Genomic DNA, 22,031 nt, shown 5'->3' on the forward strand with positions numbered 1-22,031 from the left:
CATGTGGGACAGGGACTGTGTCCATCCTGATTATATCTTTCCCAGGGCTTATATAGTGCTTGGTATATAGTAAACACTTCACAAATATCACAAGTACTATTATTATCTTGGAATTCAAGACTGCCAGCTTCTTGCTCAATCAGGTTAGTGATTTCTTCAGACTTCCCAAAACTAGATTGCAACATCTAGGCAGATACTCTTTGACTATGCACTTCATTCTTGGGTAGAGTACATCCTTTTTCTTTAATAACAAAAACATCTTTTTGACTGATATTCAACCCACGGCTTATGAAATTGGTAGCTTACCCTAAAGCATTTTTTCTCTGAGATTCAGCAGTGATTTAGTTACCTTTTAACATGCTCTTTGAGCTCTTTTTCTCCTAAACTTGGCCACTTCCAACTGTCAAGAGACCCTTGTGCACGTAGCCTGCAAATCACATTTATCGGTCAATGGTACTGCGTGCAGAGCCCTGCACTAAGTGCTTCGGAGAGTACACTACAACAATATAATGGAAGAATACAAGATGTTTGATATGTAAAGTGATTTTGGTGACCTCCCTAAAGCCTCTCAACCAATGTTGTGCTTAAGTAAGAAATGTTTGACTATATATGAGGGGAATCCCTGGATACCCACTGAGTTTTCCACAGATACTTTCTTTCTGTTATCTCTGCCTTCTGTCACTGTTCTTCTAATCTACCACTTAGTGCTCTGTTAAGGTCATCTCTTATCCACCCATTTCCTAGCCTTGGCTCTTCCTTCATGGCCTTAATTAAATGCCATATAATTATTTGGGGTTAGACCCTGGATTCTGCCTTTTCTTCTGGAGAAAACTGAAGGCTGATCAGTTTTTCCTCATGGCTAAAGGAGAGCATTTTAGCATTGTAAACCTGACACAGTTCTCTGTCTCCCAGCATCACCATAATCCTGTGGCAAAAGCACAGGATATAGGGACTCTCCTGACACTCATTCACATCTTCTGAGGCCCTTGCCCTTTTCTTTTATATCCCCAGTTTTCTTTGGGGAAATCCCATCATGAACCTCTACTGCACTGACTTATCCAAATGCCTCTTGGATCTGTTGATATTTTAGGATTGCATAACTTCCTGAGGTAATGAGTTCCATGTGCTTACCCTTCATTAAAGGAGACCCGGGCTGCCCTCTTATCCTTATCCTATTGAGAGAGTAAGCCATGTTATGTTGTTGGTCCAATGGAAAGCACATTCTTCTGGGTATCAGAAGACCTTACATTGTAATGATAATAGTAATAATAATAATAATACTTATTAAGCGCTTACTATGTTTCCAGCACTGTTCAAAGTGCCGGGGTTCATGTTAATCAGGTGATATGGAGTCCCTGACCCACAAGGTCTATGTTGTGGGCAGGCATATGTCTGTTCATTGTTGTATTGTACTCTCCCAAGTGCTTGGTATAGTGCTCTGCACACGGTAAATGCTCAATGAATACAACTGAATGAATGAGGGAGAACAAGTTTTGAATCCCCATTTCACAGCTGTGGAAACTCAGGCACAAAAAACTTAAGTGACTTTCCCAAGGTCATACTGCAGACAAGCTGTAGGGTGGCTTAGTGAGAAGCAGTGTGGCTTATGGAAAGAGCACTGGCCTGGGAATCAGGAGACCTGGGGTCTAATCCTAGTTCCGTAATCCTTCTACTAGGCCACGCTGCTTCTCTAAATATCACTGATTGATCATCATTTGAGATTTGATGAACAACAGTTTCATACCCATCATGATTTTTTCACAAGTCAGTCATCTCTCTTCTCCGACTGTGTCTCTTTGGACAGAAGAGTCCTAACCTTTTAGGCTTGTAGAGATAAGGTGACTGCTTGTTTGAGGGCAGGCCCTATTTCTCTTATATCTAGCGCATGTTTCCAAGCAGCTGGTCTAGTGCTCTGCACAGATTATTACTCCATCAGTGCTGCTACTGATGATGACAGTCAGTTCCAAGACTCTGCCTTTTGCTTCCTTCCTATTTTTCATTATTGCAATAAATGTCTCAGGTAGCTTGGTTTCCACTAGATGGTAGCGATTTCCTATTTCTGCAAGTCCCCTTCCTCTTGACTTTTGAAAAAGGTTTCCCCCTCCCCTCCATTTGGATTTTTCTTTTAAAAGTGGGTGCCCTCAATCGATCAATTGGAAGGCAAACGGTATCTCACCCAAACTTTCATTTTAAATATAAAATGAATATGAACTGGTAATGTGGCAGAGCAGGGTGGCCTAGAGGAGAGGGCTTGGGAGTCATAAGGACCTGGGTTTTAATTCTGGTCCACCACTTGTCTGCTGTGTGACCTTGAGCAAGTCACCGAACTTCTCAATTATCTCATCTGTAAAATGGGGATTAATACTGTGAGCCCCATGTGGGACATGGACTCTATCTGATCTGATTAGCTTGTGTGTACCCCAGTGGTTAACTCAGTGACTGGCATATAGTAAGCACTTAAAAGATACCATTTAAGTGCTTAAAAGATACCATTAAGACAAGGTCTTTGTTTCAGGCTATTTTTTCTCTTTTGGAGGTGGGCCGAAGAGGGGAGGCAGGGTGGCCTAGCAGAAAGAGCATGGGCCTGGGAGTCAAAGGACCTAAATTCTAATCCTGGCTCTGCCACTTGTCTGCTGTGTGACCTTGGGCAAGTCCCTTCACTTCTCTGGGCCTCAGTTCCCTCATCTGTAAAATGGGGATGAAGACTGTGAGCCCCATATGGAACAGGTTGTATCCAATCTGATTAGCTTGTACCTACCCCAGCTCTTAGAACAGTGCCTGGCTTAATAATGCTTAACAAATACCATTAAAAATAGGCTTAAGCACAGTGCTCTGCTCAATCAGTGCCATTCACTGATTGATTAACTAGAGCAAAGGGAACACCTGTCTGGACTTGTACATGGTTACAGGATGAGTACAGCTTTTATCTATCCCAGCAGTTAGTACAGTGCCTGGCACATAGTAAATGCTTAACGAATACCATTAAAAAAAAGCAACCAAAAATCCTTCAGCCCTCCACAGAAAGGGAACAATGCCCCAAATAATCTATAGATCTGAGATACTAGCGGTTTGAACTCAGTAAGCAACACAGAGAGATATGCTTAGTTCTCCAAAAACATTGAGGTTTCATTCTTGTTGAACCCCACTTTGAGGCAAACTCATGCGATAGTACGTTTCCCTTAACTGATGCCATGGGCATGTACACAACTGTCTTCTCTGTCATTGTTCATGCATTCAATCCTATTTATTGTACACTTACCATGTGCAGAGTACTGTACTAAGCGCTTGGGAGAGTACACTAGAACAGTAATCAGACACCTCCCCTGCCCACAATGGTGATTGCATTCTATCCAGAGAGACACATGCTGTCAGCAGAATGTTCACTAATTCCTTATTGGTGGTCTATACTAAACATGTGGTCAAACCAGGCTTTATGAAAGAACTGGATGTGGTTTTGCTCTCTGGATGAAAACCTGAACTTAATGACCTTAAAGTCCTTCATAAGGCATTCCGCTGAAATAATCATCAATGTGATTCTCCTTCATCTAGTGATAACACACTACCTAGAGTCATTATTTAGATTAGGGAAACCTGGTGTTCAAAGAACCCTGTACATTTCCTGGCTATGTGGCTTCGTCTTAGTCATTTTCACAATTGCTCCATTTTATGTCCTCTTCCAAGCACTTTGTACAGTGCTCTGCACACAGTAAGTACTCAATAAATACCATCGATTGATTCAAAACCCCTCTAACCAACTCACACCTCCTTACAGTGAAACATTCCTCTGTCCCTATTAAGCTGTACACAAGAATTGGCACATCAAAGTTGGCCTTTTGCCAGACAAATGTTAGATCCAGGCTGCTGTGTGTTTTACACTGCCTATGCACAGATTAATGGATAAATTAATTATTGTGTAATTGTGTTAGGCTACTCTCATTGTGGGTCATTAACCCTGCTGCTCTTAAAACTGTTAATACACAAAGAGGAGGGGTTTATGGGAATCTCTTAAGGAAAAACACTGAGCTTTAAAAGACTGGGGTGGGGTGGGTGGATGTTTGGAGCGTGATTTTGCTGCAATGATCCCACAGTTCCTGGGGTGAAAGAGACAGCAATTCTTTCTTGAGGAAGTTGTGGATTAGACCAGCAAGATCATGACCATTGCAGTATCTGCAATGTTTATATTTTTTATGTTACTTTTAGAATATTTTGTGCAGCTTGTTGAATGCCAAGTGGAACTTCTCAAGATTATTTTTTTCCTTCTACCTAGCTATTTGTTAGATTTTTTTTTCCTCTATGAATAATTTCACCGGGGTCTTTCTCTTTCCAAACAAATGTGACATTTAGATATGAGCCAGGCTGAAATAACGAGCTATTGTAAATACTTGCAGGGGAGAGAGGGTAGAAAACTCCAAAGGAAGTTTTTATGTTCAATAGTTCTAATGGTGTCAAGGGGAGGAATAAAGTATCGTCTCATGGAGAGTGGACAGGTAAAGTCAAATGAGTTGTGCAGGGAATAAAATAGGAGAGAAATATAATTCTTGAGGGTCAACAGGGCTGGGAGCAACTGCAGCTGTGGAAACGGCCTAGTCATGCTAACTGAAATGTAGGGAAAAGCCGAAGAGGGGAAATCCATTGGGCTCCCAAAGGATCGGCATTCCTCTGACAACCTAAATTCCTGGGCCTAGAGGTCCATCTCAGCCAAAAGGCGAAAGTACTGACCCTTATAGTCACCTTTCTCCTCATCTCCTGCCTTCCATGTAATCAGCATTGCCCAACTAAGCCTTCATTTCCTCTATCTGTACTTTGTCCTTCTTGCCCTTTGGATTTTTTTTTAGCACATTCACAGCACCTGTGTACCTCCCTGTAATTTACTGATTTATGTCTGTCTGTCTCTCCCTCCAGACTGTGGGCAGGGAACGTGTCTACCAGCTCTGCTATGTTGTATTCATTCAGTCATATTTATTGAGCACTTATGTGCAGAGCACTGTACTAAGTTCTTGGGAGAGTGCAAAATAACAATAAACAGACACATCCCCTGCCCATGACTAGCTTACATTCTAGAGGGACTTAGCACAGTGCTCTGCACATAGTAAGCACTCAACAGAGAAGCAGCGTGGCCCAGTAGATAGATCTTAGACCTGGGAGTCAGAGGGACCTGGGTTTAATCCCAGTTCTAACACTTGTCTGCTGTGTCACCCTGTGCAAATCACTTAGCTTCTCTGTGCCTCAGTTACTTCAGCTGCAAAATGGGGATTAAGACTGTGAGCCCCATGTGGGACAGAGACTGTGTCCAAATCTGCATTTATCCCAATGCTTAGTACAATGCCTGACACATAGTAAGTGCTCAATCAATCAATGATATTTGTTGAAAGCTTGTGTGCAGGGCACTGTACTAAGCACTTGGGATAGTGCAGCACAACAATATAATAGACACATTCCCTGCCCACAATGAGCTGACAGGCCATAGACATTAATATAAAGAAATAAAAGTTAAGCAATTACTATGTGCCAGACAAAAAATAAATACAACTGACTGTTTGATAGTGCTTTCCCCTCTTCCTCACCCAGGAAATAGAAAGCAATCAGGACTTCTTTCCTGGTTGAACAAACCCTTCAGAGCAAGTCAAAAGACTGAAGTAGCTCTACATCACCAAGGCAGGGCTAAGGCGCCATTCACAAATTAGGAAGGACACACAGGAGCTGACCTAAAGGAGAAAGCTGGTCTCCAGCTACAACATGTCTTTCACTCCTCCATATATTGGGAGATCCAGCCACATACCATCTCTCTGGACCATCTCTCCTCCTGCCTCCTAAGAGAAAGCAGTGAAGCCTCATGTACAGAGTGAGGGCCTGGGAATCAGAAGCCCTGGCTTCTAAACCCTCCTCTGCTACTTGTCGGCTATCTGAACTTGGGTAAATCGATTCACTTCTCTGGGCCTCAGTTCCCTGATCTGGAAAATGGGAATTAAAGCTGAAAGCCCCATGTGGAACGTGGACTGTCCCCAACCTGATTAACGTGTATCTACACCAGTGCTTAGTACAATGCCTCGCGCATAGTAAGTGCTTAAAAAAATACCATTTTTTAAAAAGAAAGAAAAAAAAAAGGTGGGAGAGTTCAAAGCAGAACTTTCGCTAGGCAGAAGCTGATTGAACCGACATGTTACTAATGAATTCCAATGAAAACAGTTCTGATGATTTTGTTTTTCAAAGAAATGTTGCACAGGCCAAGAGGCAACAATTCCTTGCCAAACATCCAGAACACGTGGTCAGCCTGGGGAACACACAGTTTCTTGTTGGTTTTGGAGTTTGGGATTAAAAATTCATTGGCGCATGATTATGAACAAATCAATTAGAAAACACTTCATCAGGAGTGATGTGGGAAGGACAGGATCTGTTTTTCCTTGCTAATTATTCTCTTGCTCCCTGACTTCCCTAAAAGCCTTCGGCACATGTAGTAAGCACTTAGCAAATGCCATTTACAAAGTGCTTACTATATGTCAACTCAGCACTAAGCAGCAGAATAGCTACAATACAGATAGATTGAATACAATCCCTGTATCACCAGCGGGGGTGGGGGGGTTTCACCATTTAAGGGAGAGGAAGAAAAGATATCTTCATCTTTAGATGAGAAAACTGAGGCACAGAGTAGTTAAATGACTTCCATGAGGTCATACAGCAGGACGGTCTTGGGTTGCAGAAAACCACAGTGGGTGGAAATGGAAGCTTGGCCAGATTCCCCACTCTGAACTGAGCCCCAAGGAGCAGGATTTCTGAATGAGCCCAGGGCTACCTGCAACTGGAGGAAGGGGTGAGCCATGGGAAGCCACATGGCTATGGGTTAGAGCCTGGGCCTGGGAGTCAAAGGACCTGAGTTCTAATCGCCTCCCTGTCACTTGTCTGCTGTGGGACTATGACCAAGTCATTTCACTTCTCTGGGTTTCAGTTTCCTCAAATGTAAAATTTAATATCCATTCTCCCTGCTAATTAGACTGTGAGCCCCTTTTGGGGAAGGGACTGTGATTTTTTTAATGATATTTGTTAAGTGCTTACTCTGCCAGGCACTGTCCTAAGCACTTATTATGTGCCAGGCACTGTTCTAAGCATTGGTAATCAGATTGGACACAGTCCATGTCCCACAGGGGCTCATGTCATAATCCCCATTTTACAGAAGAAGTAACTGAGGCTCAGAGAAGTGAAGTGATTGGCCAAGGTCCCACAGCAGACAAGTGACGGAGCCCAGACTAGTACCCAGGTCCTTCTGACTCCCAGACCCGGGTTCTATCCGGGAGGCCACGTTACTCCTGACCTGATTAACTTGCATCAACCCAGTGCTTAGAATAGTTCTGGACACATAGTAAGCACTTGATAGAGAAGCAGCATGGCTCAGTGGAAAGAGCACAGGCTTGGGAGTCAGAGGTCATGGGTTCGAATCCCAGTTCTGCCACTTGTCAGCTGTGTGACTGTGGGCAAGCCACTTAACTTTTCTGTGCCTCAGTTACCTCATCTGTAAAATGGGGATTAAGACTGTGAGCCTCACGTGGGACAAGCTGATTACCCTGTGTCTACGCCAGTGCTTAGAACAGTGCTCTGCACATAGTAAGCGCTTAAATACCAACATTATTATTATCATTATATGATTATAATGATAATAATAGTAATAATGTCACCTCTGATCCCCTGTATAAGCAGATGCACTCTTGCCTGACATGAACATGGTTCCACTATGACACTGTTTGTTGGGTGGCAGGAACCCTCAGTGTTTCATCTTGAAAGGTGCCATTGCTTGGCCAGAGAACTTGTGATCCTGTCCAACCCTCCAGCAACACCCAAAATGTTTGGGTGAGGATGCAGGAATGGGTAGCAGCAGCATTTCAGAGAAGTAGTGTGGCCTAGTGGGTAGAGCACAAAGACGGGTGTCTCAGCCCAACCCAGCAATGCCCCCAGATGAGCGTGGTATCAGCTGGGTGGGAGGCAGCATCCCCAGCGACAGTGTCGCAGAGAAGCAGTTTGGCCTAGTGGAAGGAGCGTGGGCCTGGCAGTCAGAAGACCTGGATTTCATCCCAACTCTGACAGTTACCTACTTTGTGACTTTGGGCAAGTCACTTAACTTATTTTCTCTATTTGGGGGTGGAGTTTCCAGCTTTTTCAAATGTCAGTAACAATGTCTGCTTGGTGAAATCTACCACAGAACCATTGTGGCCTGGCTGGAAATGGCTCTTTCAATTTAGCAACCATCACAGGTACCTCAGACTTTCACCTTGGACCAGGAGTCAAGGAGGCCCAATGGTCTTTCTTTTCCAGGGACCTTTACACCTCAACACCAGGTACTAGGGACTCATCTCCGTAGAGGTGGGATCTGGAGAGGTGAGAAGGCCAAGTCCCGTGGCCTCAAGGAGGGAAACACCTACTCCATCCAAGACGGCTGTCAGTCTTATTAGAAAGTCCACATTCTCTCTGTGCACCCCGCCTCAAGTCACAATGGAAGAGAACCAAGATATCTAGGCATAATTGGCCAGAAAAGTTTAGGCCTTAGTTAAATAGGGGTTGACCCCCACTCATTTCTTTCATGATGCCCCCCCCAAAAAAAGGTAGTGGAGCAAGAGTGAAAGCCCACCTATCAGTTACTTCTTGAGGCACTCTGAACAGGTAGAAATCACATCGGCAGTTTGGGAGAAAAGGAGGTTGACAACGTTTCTCTATTAGCTCACTGTGGGCAGGGACTGTGTCAGTTATATTGTTATACTGTATTCTCCCAAATGCTTGGGCAAGTCACTTCACTTCTCTGTGCTTGAGCTACCTCATTTGTAAAATGGGGATTTTGACTGTGAGCTCCTTGCGAGACAGGGACTGTATCCAACCCAATTTGCCTGTACCATTCCAGCACTTAGTACAGTGCCTGGCATATAGTAAGTGCTTAACAACTACCACAATTATTATTATAAGCGCTCAATGAATACGACTGATTAACTGTAAGCTCCTTGAGGATGGGGAATGTGTGTCTTTTCTGTTATATTCCCCTAAGTCTGCTGTGCAGTGGTCTGCACTGAATAGGTGCTCAATAAATACCACTAATTGATTGGCAGCACTCACCTCGATGAAGAAGATACTGGCGGCTGAGGTGGGATGGTGGTACATGTAGACTGTCACCAGCACAGCAGCAGCGATGACGAGGACCAGTATTAGCATGCCCACAATTAGGCCTGCGTGGAGACTTCTGTTTTTCCTCTCTGCAGCACTGTCATCTGTAGAGGCTACAAGAACAGAACTATGTCAGTAAAGAGACTCCTGAGTTCTTTGGTTTCTCTCTTTTTTAAAAATGGTATTTAAGCGCTATGTGCCAGGCACTGCCCTCTAGACTGTGAGTTTGCTGTGGGCAGGGAATGTGTCTATCTTGTTACATTGTACTTTCCCAAGAACTTAGTAAAGTGCTTTGCACATGGAAAAGCTCTTAATAAATATGATGACTAATAATAATAATGATGATAATAATACTAAGCACTAGGGTAGATACAAGCTAATCAGGTTGGACACAGTCCATGTCCCCTGTAGGGCTTGCAGTCTCTAAGCCCCATTTTACAGACATGGTAATAGGCAGAGAAGTGAAGTGACTTGCCCAAGGTCACCCAGCAGACAAGTGGTGGAGCCAGGATTATAACCCAGGTCCTCCTGACTCTTTCCACTAAGCCACCCTACTTCTCTTTATATCCTCTTGCCTCCCAGGGTTATTAAGACACATGCATTTCCTAATATCTTCCATACTGATTTAAAGAGTCTTCTTTCATGCAGCTCACTTAGTTAATGGAACCTTTCAGAATAGTTTATTCCTAGCTCAATAAACAAAATTGATATCCCTTGTTATAAAAGTAATTGGGGCAGTCTTAAGTTCCTAAATCAGCTACACCACGGATCTGATTTTGATTTCCCCATTAAACCAGTGCAATTACTCGACAGCTGTGAAGTATTGGTTGACTGGTTGTTGAAAGTGCTCATCACTTTTTTTTTTCCAATTTCAGATTGAGCAGTGTCACGCCTAATACAAGGAGAAGTTTGATCCACTCTTGCTGAGAATATTTTTCAGTATTTCTGTCCATAAAGATGTGAGCTGCGCTTCCAAGGTGTAACAGATAGGTGTTCAGTGATTCTCTAAATGAGAGAATGAAGGGGAAATAGGAGAATGAAAACATTCTTCTTCTTCCAAAGACCATCATCTTCCTAAGATGATTTCTGATTACTCAGCCAGAAAACTCCCTCCTTAGACACTCTCTCCCCTATTAAGTTTCCAATCCTGGAGGTTCCCTCTCATCAAAAGCAACTACAATAACTAGAGGAGGAGGAGGAGAGAAGGAAGAGGAGGAGGAGGAAGGGAGGACTTACTATTTTTCTTTATTTTACTAAGCACTGGGGTAGATAAAAGATTGGATGCAGTCCCTGTCCCATTTGGGGCTAACAGTCTTAACCTCCATTTTAGAGATATGGTAACTGAGTCCCAGATAAGTTAAGCAACTTGCCCAAGGTCACCCAGCAGACCAAGCTATCCCCCCACCGTCCCTTCTAGACTGTAAGCCCAGCATGGGCAGGGACTGTCTCTCTTTGTTGCTGAATTGTACTTTCCAAGCACTTAGTACAGTACTCTGCCCACAGTAAGCGCTCAATAAATATGACTGAATGAATGAAAGAAAAAGTGGCAGAGCTGGGATTAGAACCCAGGTCCTCTGACTCCCACGCTATGCTCTTTTCCATTAGGTCATGCAAGCTTCTTTACTATGTACCAAGTATTGGGATAAATCCTGGGTTCCACATAAGATGATCAGCTAGGCTAAAGTTCCCTTCCTTCATTGGGGCTCAGAGACCAAGGCGGGGGGTGGGGAGAACGGGCATTTAATCCCCATTTTACAGGTGAGGAAACTAAGGCACAGACAAGTCAAACAACTTGCCCAAGGTCACACAGCAGGCGAGTGGTGGAGCTGGGATTAGAACCCAGATGTCCAGGAACATACAATGGTGTATCTTTGCTGGGCTCTACCATTAAAGCAGGACCTCCTCCAAATCACATTTTCTTCCAAGAGGGCTTCGCTGATGAAGCCCTCTTTTTTCCAACTCCCTTTCCCTCCTGCACTGTCTATACCCTTGCATCTGTACCATTTAGGCATTTGGCATTCACCCAACCTTCAGCCCCACAGCACGCATGTATGTATCAAAAAATTATTGATTTATATTAGTGTCTCCCCCTCTAGCCTAGGGAACACATCTACCAACTCTATTGTACTGTACTCTCCCAAGCGCTTAGTACAGTGCTCTGCACACTATAAGCACTCAATAAATACCATTGATTGATTAGACATTGCTCAAACACCAATGGTTGGGAGGGAAAAGGTGTTTCCTATTACCAGCAGGATACACCCTTAAGTTGTTTTGACAGTAGTGGTGATGGTTTGTGTTCAACTATTCACATTCTCGCACCCAGTCCTCCTGGCCCTAATGAATGCATTGTAAGATGACCTGTAGGGAGATTGGGTACAGTCTATAGTTGCTGAACAAAATATCTCTAAGATCTCAATCAATCAGTCGGTCAGTGGTACCTACTGAGTTCTTACGGTGGGCAGAGCACTGTACTAAGCGCTTGGGAAAGTACAATACAACAGAGTTGGTAGACACGTTCCCTGCCCACAAGGTGCTCATAGTCTAGAGGGGGAGATGGATATTAATAGAAATACATTTGTGGATATGAATATAAGTGCTGTGGGGCTGAGGGTGGAGTGAACTTCACATACCTAAACGGGACAGATCCAAATACCCGGAGTGACTGCACAGGGGCAGTGCAGAGGTTACTGCGATGGTGACAGTCTCTGGCCATGCAGAACTACCAGTCTGTCTGTCACATCCAATAATACGCCGTGCCCGGAACGTGCTGAATCAGGATCCCCCTGGGTACTCCTGGAGAGAATCTTCCTCCTTCCCTCATCGATCACCAGAAGAAATTATGAATTCAGAGGAAGAAGAGGAGTAGGTGGCAGTTTTAGGGCAGTGCTTTTGCTCCTAAGTCGTCAATTATACACCAGGCTGCCTTTCTTAGAGCTTTATTGTTACACCGGGACCTGTAACTTGGCTGTTTAAGCAAAATTCTGCACACTGAGTTAACAAAAGGATCAAAAGAACCAACAACAAAAAAAAACTATTGAATGTTCACTTGTCTGCTGGTGACCTTAGACCAGTCACTTCACTTCTCTGGGCCTCAGTTACCTCATCTGTAAAATGGGGATTGAGACTCTCAGCCCCAGGGACAGGGGGATAGAGACTGTGAACAACCAGATTATTTTGTATCTTCCGCAGCACTTAGAACAGTGTGTGGCACATAGTAAATGCTTAACAAATACCACCATCATTATTATTATGAGCATTGCATCAGGACAAATAACTTGAGTATTTACATCTTGAGTTTCTGCTGAAATAATCCAGCGTAAGTGAGATTACAGTGTTCAGCATTAGGAACTTCAGGATCAGGGTTTTTGAGTTGAAAATGCTAAATTAAAAGAGTAAACCCAGCTAGATAAATGCCACAGTTGCATTTGGGTTCACTGATCTTCTTAAAGTTAAAATCAATTTATCTCTACAAACCTCTTGTATCTTACGTTTCCCTTGGTGCAGTTTTGTTGATCATTGGCTGTTATCTGATCGTTATGGGCAGGGAAGGTATCTGCTAATTTTGCTGTACTCTCACAAGCGCTCAGTAAACACCACTGATGGACTGATTGATTGATCGATCTATCGAAGTGAATTGGCGTCAGTAATAAAATACAAATTTGACTTGGAGCATTCTTTCAGTAGAATCTTTCTATGATACGTCAAACACCATGTCATATGTAAATTGAGTGACTTAGACCCTGGCCAAAAATCCTTGCCGGCAACTTAACCACCAGAGAGAAATGAGAGTGGGAAGCAGCGGGGCCTAATGGAAACAACTTGGGCCTGGGAGCCAGAGTCCCTGGGTCCTAATCCTGACTCTGCCGTTTGTCTGCTGTGTGCAAAATGGGGATTGAATAACCTGTTCTCTCTCCTACATAATAATAATTGTGGTACTTGCTGTACTAAGTGCTGGGGTAGATATAAGCAGATCAGGAAAGACACAGTCCCTGTGCCACAGAGGGAGCTCACATTCTTAATCCCCATTTTATAGATGAGGGAACTGTAAACTCATTGTGGGCAGGGAATGTGTCTGTTTATCATTATATTGTACTTTCCCAAGTGCTTAGAACAGTGCTCTGCACACCGTAAGCGCTCAATAAATTCCATTGAATGAACTGAGGCACAGAGATGCTAAGTGGCTTGCCCAAGGTCACAGTGCAGACAAGTAGCAGAGCCAGCATTAGAAACCAGGTGCTTCTGACTCCCAGGTCTGTGCTCTATTCTCTAAACCACGCTGCTTCGACTTTGAGTCCCATGTGGGACAGGGACTGTATCCAGTCTGATTAATATGTACTTTCCTGTAAAGTGTTTGACAGATAGTAGGTGTTAGACAAGTACCATAAAAAAGAGAGTGAACAGGACACACATTCTCCTTCCTTGAAGCTTCTCCCAGCCTCTAACACAAGTCTGCTGAAATATTTAAAATGAAATTCTCCAACCCATCATAGCCATAATGGGATAATGCCCTGTGGGGACACACTCTGTTTATCTTTTCTAGTTGCTTTTGGAAAGCTATAATCTTTCCTCTTGGTATCTGCAACTTCCCAAGACTGGAGAATCTTTCACAATGTTCCTTAGAATGGGCACATGGCAGAGATTTGCTGCTGGCTGGCGGGAGTTACACTGCAAAAGCTTTAAAAGTTGATTTTCCTCATTGCAAAGTTGTTTTCAGTTTCCCCTCGGGGCCTTCCCAGACGGTTTTATAGATTTGAAATGCATGGCTTAAGGAAATCAGGTGATGAAAATCTAGAACATTTCGGACATTCTCTACAGAACAGATCTCATCATCGAACGCCAGTTTTCTTTCATTTTCCACACGTCTTTTAAGAGACCTGGCTTAGTCACTTTCCAAGGACAGTGGACATGTCGTCATTGTATATCTTCCCCTTTCCCCCCACATTCCATCTTCTCCTTAATCATTCTGTTGTGTATCTTTAAGGTGCCCATGCTCTTTCTATATTCTGTATTAGGTATGGTGAGCTGTGTGAACTAGCCACCGTTAAACCGCCTCACGGTCTATCCAGTTCCACAACTGGAAATTTTTGGGTGAATAGCAATCAATCAGTGACTGTAAACTCACTGTGCACAGGGAACGTAACCACTAACTTTGTTGTATTGTACTCTCCCAAGTGCTTAGTGCAGTTCTCTGTACATAGTAAACAATCATTGAATACCACTGATTGATTGATATTTAGTGAGTGCTCACTATGTGCAAAGTACTGTCCTGAGCACATGGGTGAGTACAAAATGATAGTCGATAGATATGTTCCCTGCCCCTAAGGAATTTACAGAGGGGGAAGAGGTATTTATTCCCCATTTTAAAGTTGGGGAAACTAAGGCACAGAGAGAAGTGACTTGCCCAAGTCACCAAGCAATTATTATTACAGCAGGATTAAAATCCAGAACCTCTGACTCCCAGGTCCATACTGCTTCTAGTGAACCTAGAATGTAAGCTCCTTAAATAAATAGTAAGATCCTTGAGAGCGGGGACCAAATCTACCAATTCCATTGCTTTGTTCTCACCTTAGTGCATAATATAGTGCTCTCCACACAGTATGCGCTCAGTAAACACCACTGTCTGCTTGATTCCAAGTCAGCCACTGGGAAGGGCGTTGGAGAGAGAGCATAGTGAGAAACAGTGAGGCCTAGTGGAAAGAGTCACAAGGGCCTTGGTTCTAATCCCAGCTCCACCACTTGTCTACTCTGTGACCTTGGGCAAGTCATTTCACTTATCTGTGCCTCAGTTCCCTCATCTGTAAAATAATAATAATAATAATAATGTTGGTATTTGTTAAGCGCTTACTATGTGCCGAGCACTGTTCTAAGCGCTGGGGTAGACATAGAGGGATCAGGTTGTCCCACGTGGGGCTCACAGTCTTAATCCCCATTTTACAGATGAGGGAACTGAGGCACAGAGAAGTTAAGTGACTTGCCCACAGTCACACAGCCGACAAGTGGCAGAGCTGGGATTCGAACTCATGAGCCCTGACTCCAAAGCCCATGCTCTTTCCACTGAGCCACGCTGCTTCCCAATGGGAATGGGAATTAAGACTAAACCCCCCGTGGGACATGGACTGTGTCCAACTTCATTAGCTTGTCGCAAAACCAGTGCTTGGCACATAGTAAGCACTTAAGTGCCATTAATAAAAAAACAACAGAACTTGGGGATTTTTTGAGGGAATGGAGTCTGAGGATACCTGGTAGGGGAGGTGCCCCAGCTATTCCCATAGGCCTTCAGAGAATCCTCCACAGCTGATAATCAATCTAGTGTAAGCACTGATTCAAATGCTGAAGGAGCAGAATCTGCCCATGTTTTCCTGGGGGTTTAAGGCTTTACCTGCTGCCACATCTGAGGATCTACCGGAGTTTGACGGATACCCTGAGGCCTCGGGAAAGGAAAAAGGAAGGCTCCGAAGAGCAGAAGTCATGCATCATGATGGACCTGGCACTCCATTCTTGTTTGGATTTTGAAATTAATAAAGAGGAGTCCCATACATCAACATCACAAATGAAAAATAGAACTGCAGAGGACCAGTTGGGCAGGATATTAGAATTACAAGGTTTCACATCAGTGGCAAAATAGGGTTTGGACTTCATCTTTCACTAGGCAGGGAGGATGTGAGACAACACTCTATGTCTGGGATGTTGATGATTCTCGGTAACACCCAGAAGTGGGAGGGGAGGGGACTAAAGGGAGGGAGGCAGGCAGAGAAATCAATGACCTGACTCCCAGAGCAAGGGGAGACCCTTGCCACTTTAGCTCTTGGTGAAAATAGGGTCACAACAAAACTGGAATGGCAAGGGCTGTTTAAGATCTGTGGAAATCTTGGGGTTTCTGGGATGCACTCCAGAACACCCCCCTGCAAAGCGAGTCTTGAGACAAATAGAAGTGGAAGCAATTCATCAGAGCTACTAGATTAAATTTCCTCAATGCAATGATCAATCTAAGATGTTGTTTTCCCATGATTGATGAGTTCAGGACTTTTCCCTTCAGCTAGGAATTTCAACGAGCGGGAAGGAGCCAATCCTCTGAAAGAGAGGGTGTGTTTCAATGGCCTGACACCCTTTTAGTGAAGCACAGGGTACTAGCCATGGAATTAACAATGATTAAATTTCTCTTCTGCTCAATTAAGCAAAGCTGGAGGTGTATGAAGACCAGCAAAATTTTGCCTAAGCACTAGAGTTAACGATCGTCCTGTTCAAAGGTGATTCAACAGGTAATGGTTTTCACAGGAAGCATGAGCTATGGCCCCAGCAAACTGCAAGGATGTTGAGAATTAATACCAGGTTATCACTTGACATCATGGCAATTAACTCCTCACTCCTACTGTCCCTGATATTCAGAAACTTAAGCTCCTTGTGGTCAGAGAACGTATCTACTGTTATACTGTATTCTCCCAAACACTGTGTGGGACATGGACTATGTCCAACTTGATTACCTTTTAACTACCCCAGTGCTTAGAACAGTGCTTGGCACATAGCAATCAATCAATCCATCATATCAATTGAGTGCTTACTATGTGCAGACCACTGTACTAAGCACTTGGGAGAGCACAATATAACAATATAGCAGACACATTTCCTGCTCACAATGAGTTTACAGTCTAGAGGGGGAGAGAGACATTAATATAAAAGAATAAATGACAAATGGGCTAGTGAAAAGAATATGGGCCTGGGAGTCTGAAGACCTGGATTCTAAACCCAGCTTGCTGTGTGACCTTGGACAAGTCACTTAACTTTTCTGTACCTCAGTTACCTCACCAGTAAAATGAGGATTAAATCCTCTCTTCACCAACTCGGAGTGTGAACCCCAAGTTGGGCAGGGACTGTGTCCAACTTGATAAACTTACTTCTACCTCAGCACTTGGAACAGTGCTTGACACATAATATTATCATTATTAAGTGCCGTTCAGTCGTTTTTGATTCACAGCGACTCCATGGATCTACTTTCTCCAGAACGCCCTGTCCTCTGCCATAGTCTGCAACCTTTCTAAGAGTTATTCTGTTACTGTTGTTATGGTCTGTATCCACCTAGCTGCCAATCTGCCTCTTCTACGTTTTCCCTGGGCAATAGTGTCTTCTCCAGAGAATTAGTCCTCCTGATTATGTGTCCAAAATATGCTAATCTAAGTCGAGTCATTTGGCCTTCCAAAGACACATAGTAAGAGCGTAACAAATACGGTAAAAAAAAAAAAGTAGACATGATCCTTGTCTTCAAGTTTACAATCTAGTGGGGAGATACTCTAAATGGGTGACTTGATATTACATGGGTCCACGTATATATATGGGTGTGTGTTTGTGCACATAGACTAGCAGACTGAAGCTATGTCAGGTCTCAGAATTTTCAAGATAATAACAGAGCCCTCAGCTCATTTGGAGTCCCCTGACACCAGAGTAGACTGCAGTGGGCAACAGAAAAACATCTGAATGCACTGTCGTGCAGCATCCTACCTCCACCAGGGTTAGTGCTGCCATAAGAGCCAGCTAGATGAAGCAGGTAGCAAAGGGAAATTTCAAAGTTTAATGCCACTCTGAAATGGAAAGTGATATATAGTCATAGGTCTGTCAAAAAGAAGTCAGTTTTCCTTAGTTTTGGAGACTGTGAACTGGAAAGAAACACATCTAAAGCCCGGCAAAGATTGAGATAACATATCGAAAGTTGTGTTCCTTAATCTAGGTTATTGATGGGTGAGAAGAAAATCATAATTTGGTAGAATGATGAATGACTCAAAGGAAATTAACCCATCTTGACCAAAAAGTTAATAAAGATATCATATCCAGAATGAATCCAAAGACACAGAGCAGGCCCCTGAAGCTGTGTTTTGGAAAATGTATTTTTGATAATGTTCAAAAGTACGACTGATTGAACTTGATTTTTGAGATTTGGAGTTAGAGCAGCTATTCAGAACAAAAATAATAATAAAAAAATTAAAAACTCAATAAAGGTGTGGCTTCATTAGAATGTTCTAAGTAATCACTTTGTAGAACATGCTTGAGAGTCTACTCTCTGCATTATTAGCTACACATCTTGAACTAATTCTGAAAAAGCCTCATCTGGAAAATGCCATCTACAATTCTGAACCCAATTATTCAAAGGTAGTGCCAACAATTTCAATTCATCAAAAGACCTTTTAGAGAAGGAGCATGGCCAAGTGGAAACAGTTTGGGCCTGGGAGTCAGAAAGACCTGGACTCTAATCTCGGTTCCATCACTTTTCTGTTGTGTGACCTTGGGAAAATCACTTAACTGCTCTGTGCCTCAGTTACCTCATCTGTAAAATGGGGATTAAAATTCTGAGCCCCATGTGGGACATGGACTGTGTCCAACCTGATTAGCCTATGTCTATCCCAGTGCTTAGTACTGTGCCTGGTATATAGAAAGCACTTAACAAATACCATGTGTCTTCTTGAAAATTCACTTTGTTGCTGTGCTTTTAAAATAAGTTGAAGAGCTTCACAGCACATTATAAAGAAAACCCCATTAAAAAAATAATAATAAAAAATAATGGTGGTATTAGTTAAGAGCTTTCTATGTGCCAAGCACTGTTCTAAGCACTGGGGGGGGGTACAAGGTGATCAGATTTTCCCACATGGGGCTCACAGTTTTAATCCTCATTTTAAAGATGAGGTAACTGAGGCACAGAGAAGTTAAGTGACTTGCCCAAAGTCACACAGCTGGCAAGTGACAGGGCTGGATTAGAACCCAGGACCTTTGACCTCCAAGCCTGGGCTCTTTCCACTGAGCCACGCTGCTTCTCGGCGCTGCTTCGTTTTCAGATGTCTCACCTGAATTATTCTCTGGCAGAATCAAATTTTTTTCCTCGTTCAAAAGAGAGTCTTTTCCCTAAGACTGACCCCTCAAGAGAAAGTAAGTTTACCAGAATTCTATGGACATTTCATCCAGTTCCTCATTCTGGAAAAGCAAAACAGATTGAAAGGGATTCCATTTAGCATCTGAGCGTAAATTGGAGATAACTGATCTTCACAGATTGTTTCTGAAGGGCCACAAGTGCCCATGAGGGACCCCCAGCAGAGGATACGATAACAATTAGATCGTCATCATCATCAGAAATGAGACCATCAAATCACATAGGTTCTGGCTTAGTTGGCCAGAAGAAAGAGGATTCTTGAAGAACATCAATCTTTGAATTCCAAACTTTTCCATCAGCATGGGGAAAGGGAAAACCAGACCGTAGAGAGGAAAATGACGTAAACGTTTATGCTATTGTGTGCCTCGCTGAGGGTGACACACAAGACGAGATTGAAGGGTTGACTGTCATACACTTGGGCTTGAAACTTAGAATTTTAATTGAGTTAGAACTAACTTCCTCAAATGTGCCCTGCAAAGTTCCAGCTGGGGAGGGAAATCCTGAGCTGATATGAAATCCTTTGTTGTTCCCACCCAGCCAGTTGGCTGCTGGCATCCATGCTATAAGACCCATTCTGATCAGATAGGGCCTCATTTTTCATCATAAAAGGTCCCTTTGATTAGAGTTTTACAGGATGTTGCCTGAAAAGACTCAAGATTTTGTATTCATCTGGCCCGGAACCATCTGCTCTGTCTGAAAAGCTGATCAACCTTCCAAATATCAAAGAAGTGGCCTTTGGTGTCCGCGGTTTTATCCACACCTAATCTAAGGGGCATCGTAAAAATTCAATGCATAATTTAAAATTCATCAAGAATGACTTCCTAGATTAAAACCCAGTTTGGGGGTGGGGAACGAGAAATCCTGTTGAGTGACTTTGCTTTTCTATTACTTTGAAGTTTCTCGGTTCTTTCATTGCAAGTATAAAGAAACAGCCTAAGGAAAGGGAATTTCTAATCAGGTCAGATGCTGGATCTACTGCTAAAATGAAGCGGCTTTTACATCTAGAAAATGACACTTTCGGACACTTAGTCAAGATAAAGACACTGAGGGACCCTGAGACTCGCTCTTCCAGATGCTAATATGGCCCTTATTTTTCAGGTGATATTCCTTCTTCCAGATAGATGATGGCTATCCTGATTTCCACATCTCAAGTTCTAGGCTAAGAGGCCTGGCCTCTTGGAAGTTGGAGCTGAATGTGAAATAAATGAAATTCTTCTTCTTCTCAGGGGTGGATGATGAAAATAATAGTGAAAATGTTGAGGGTGACAAAAGATCATTTAGTTAGAAAGATGGATAGTCATGAAACATGGCAAACAGGCAGAATCAGTTGAGATCTCCAAGCAGGAGAAGTAGCATGGCCTAGTGGAAAGAGAAAGGGGATGGGAGTCAGAGGACTTGGCTTCTAATCCTGGCTCCACCACTTGTCTGCTGTGTGACCTTGGGCAAGTCACTTAGCTTCTTTGGGCCTCTGTTTCTTCATCTGTAACATGGGAATTAAGACTGTGAGCCTCATGTGGGATAAGGACTGTATCCAACCCAATTATTTTGTTTCTATCCCGAGCGCTTAGTACTTGGTCCTAGGGACACTTCTACTGTGGTCACAGAATCCAACTGTGGCTTCAGAACCCAGTGAAGTATTGGACACCTGAACTTTGTTGTGAGTCAAAGAAAGAAGGCAAGCAGAAAACAGCATCAAGACTCTTCTTCAATGTTTGCAGACCTCTCCAGAGAATTTGACACTACTGAGAAGCAGCGGGGTCCAGTAGCTACAGCAGGGGCCGGAGATTCAGAAGGACCTGGTTTCTAATCCGGGCTCCACTCCTTGTCTACTGTGGGACCTTGGGCAAATCACTTAACTTTTCTGGATCTCAGATTCCTCATCTATAAAATGGGGATTACGACTGTGAATCTCATGTGGGACAGGGACTGTGTCCACCCGATTTGCTTGTATCCATCCCAGTGCTTAGAACAGTGCTTAGAACATAACAAGTGCCTAATAAACACCACGTTTCTACACCAGAATTTCTAGATAAGATTTCTGCCCTCAAGGTGCTTACAATCTGGTGGGGGAGAGAGACACTACAATAAATTACAGGTAGGAAGAAGCAATCGAATATTACCAATAATAATAACAATAACACTGATGATGATGATGACTACTGCATTTGTTTAGTGACTGAAAGTCATAAGGACTTGGTTTCTAATCCTGGCTCTGCCACTTGTCTGCTGTGTGACCTTGGCCAAGTCATTTCACTTCCCTGTGCTTCAGTTCTCTTATCTGTCAAATGGGGAGTAAAATCATTAGCTCCTTGTGGGACATGGATTGTGTCTAATCTGATTAGCTTGTATCTACCCAAGAGCCTTAATACAGTGCATTGAGCAAGCACTTACTAAATATCATTTTTGTAAAAGTTATTATGTGCTAAGGGCTGGGATAGATACAATATAAGCAGATTGGACGCAGCCCCCATGCAACTGTAAACTCACTGTGGGCAGGAAATGTGTCTATTATATTGTTATACTGTACTCTCCCAAGCGTTTAGTACAGCGCTCTGCATACAGTAAAAGCTCAATAAATATGATCTACTGACTGTCCATGGACAAAAGAGAAGTGGCGTGACCTAGTGGAAAGAGCATGGGCTTGGGAGTCAGAAGACTTGGGTTCTAATCCTGGCTTTCCCACTTGCCTGTTGTGGGGCCTTAAGCAAGTCACTTAACTGCTCTATGCCTCAGTTTCTTCATCTGTAAAATGGGAATTAAATGCCTGTTCTCCCTACTATTTATACTGCAAGTCCAATGTGGGACAGGGAGTGTGTTTGACTTGATTATTTTGTAACTACCCCAATGCTTGGGTCAATGTGTGGCATATAGTAAATGATAAACAAAGACCACACATATTAGGAAGGCCCACAATATCTATTATTCCTATGACAAATATCCTGAGACTACGACAAAAGTCCCCATCAACCTGGTATGGACC

The 22,031-nt window shown here is 43.2% G+C and overlaps 1 protein-coding gene across 1 annotated transcript in view; it reads right to left on the reverse strand.

Annotated features, from left to right (window-relative positions):
• PLXDC2 (plexin domain containing 2) overlaps positions 1-22,031 on the reverse strand; it is a 236,243-nt gene that overhangs the window by 15,597 nt on the left and 198,615 nt on the right. Inside the window, exon 13 of the mRNA XM_029077538.2 lies at positions 9,091-9,251. Within this exon, the coding sequence (XP_028933371.1) occupies positions 9,091-9,251 (161 nt within the window). The remainder of the gene's footprint in view (positions 1-9,090; positions 9,252-22,031) is intronic.

Source organism: Ornithorhynchus anatinus, chromosome 13, assembly GCF_004115215.2.
Source record: "Ornithorhynchus anatinus isolate Pmale09 chromosome 13, mOrnAna1.pri.v4, whole genome shotgun sequence".
Classification (NCBI taxonomy): Eukaryota; Metazoa; Chordata; class Mammalia; order Monotremata; family Ornithorhynchidae; genus Ornithorhynchus; species Ornithorhynchus anatinus.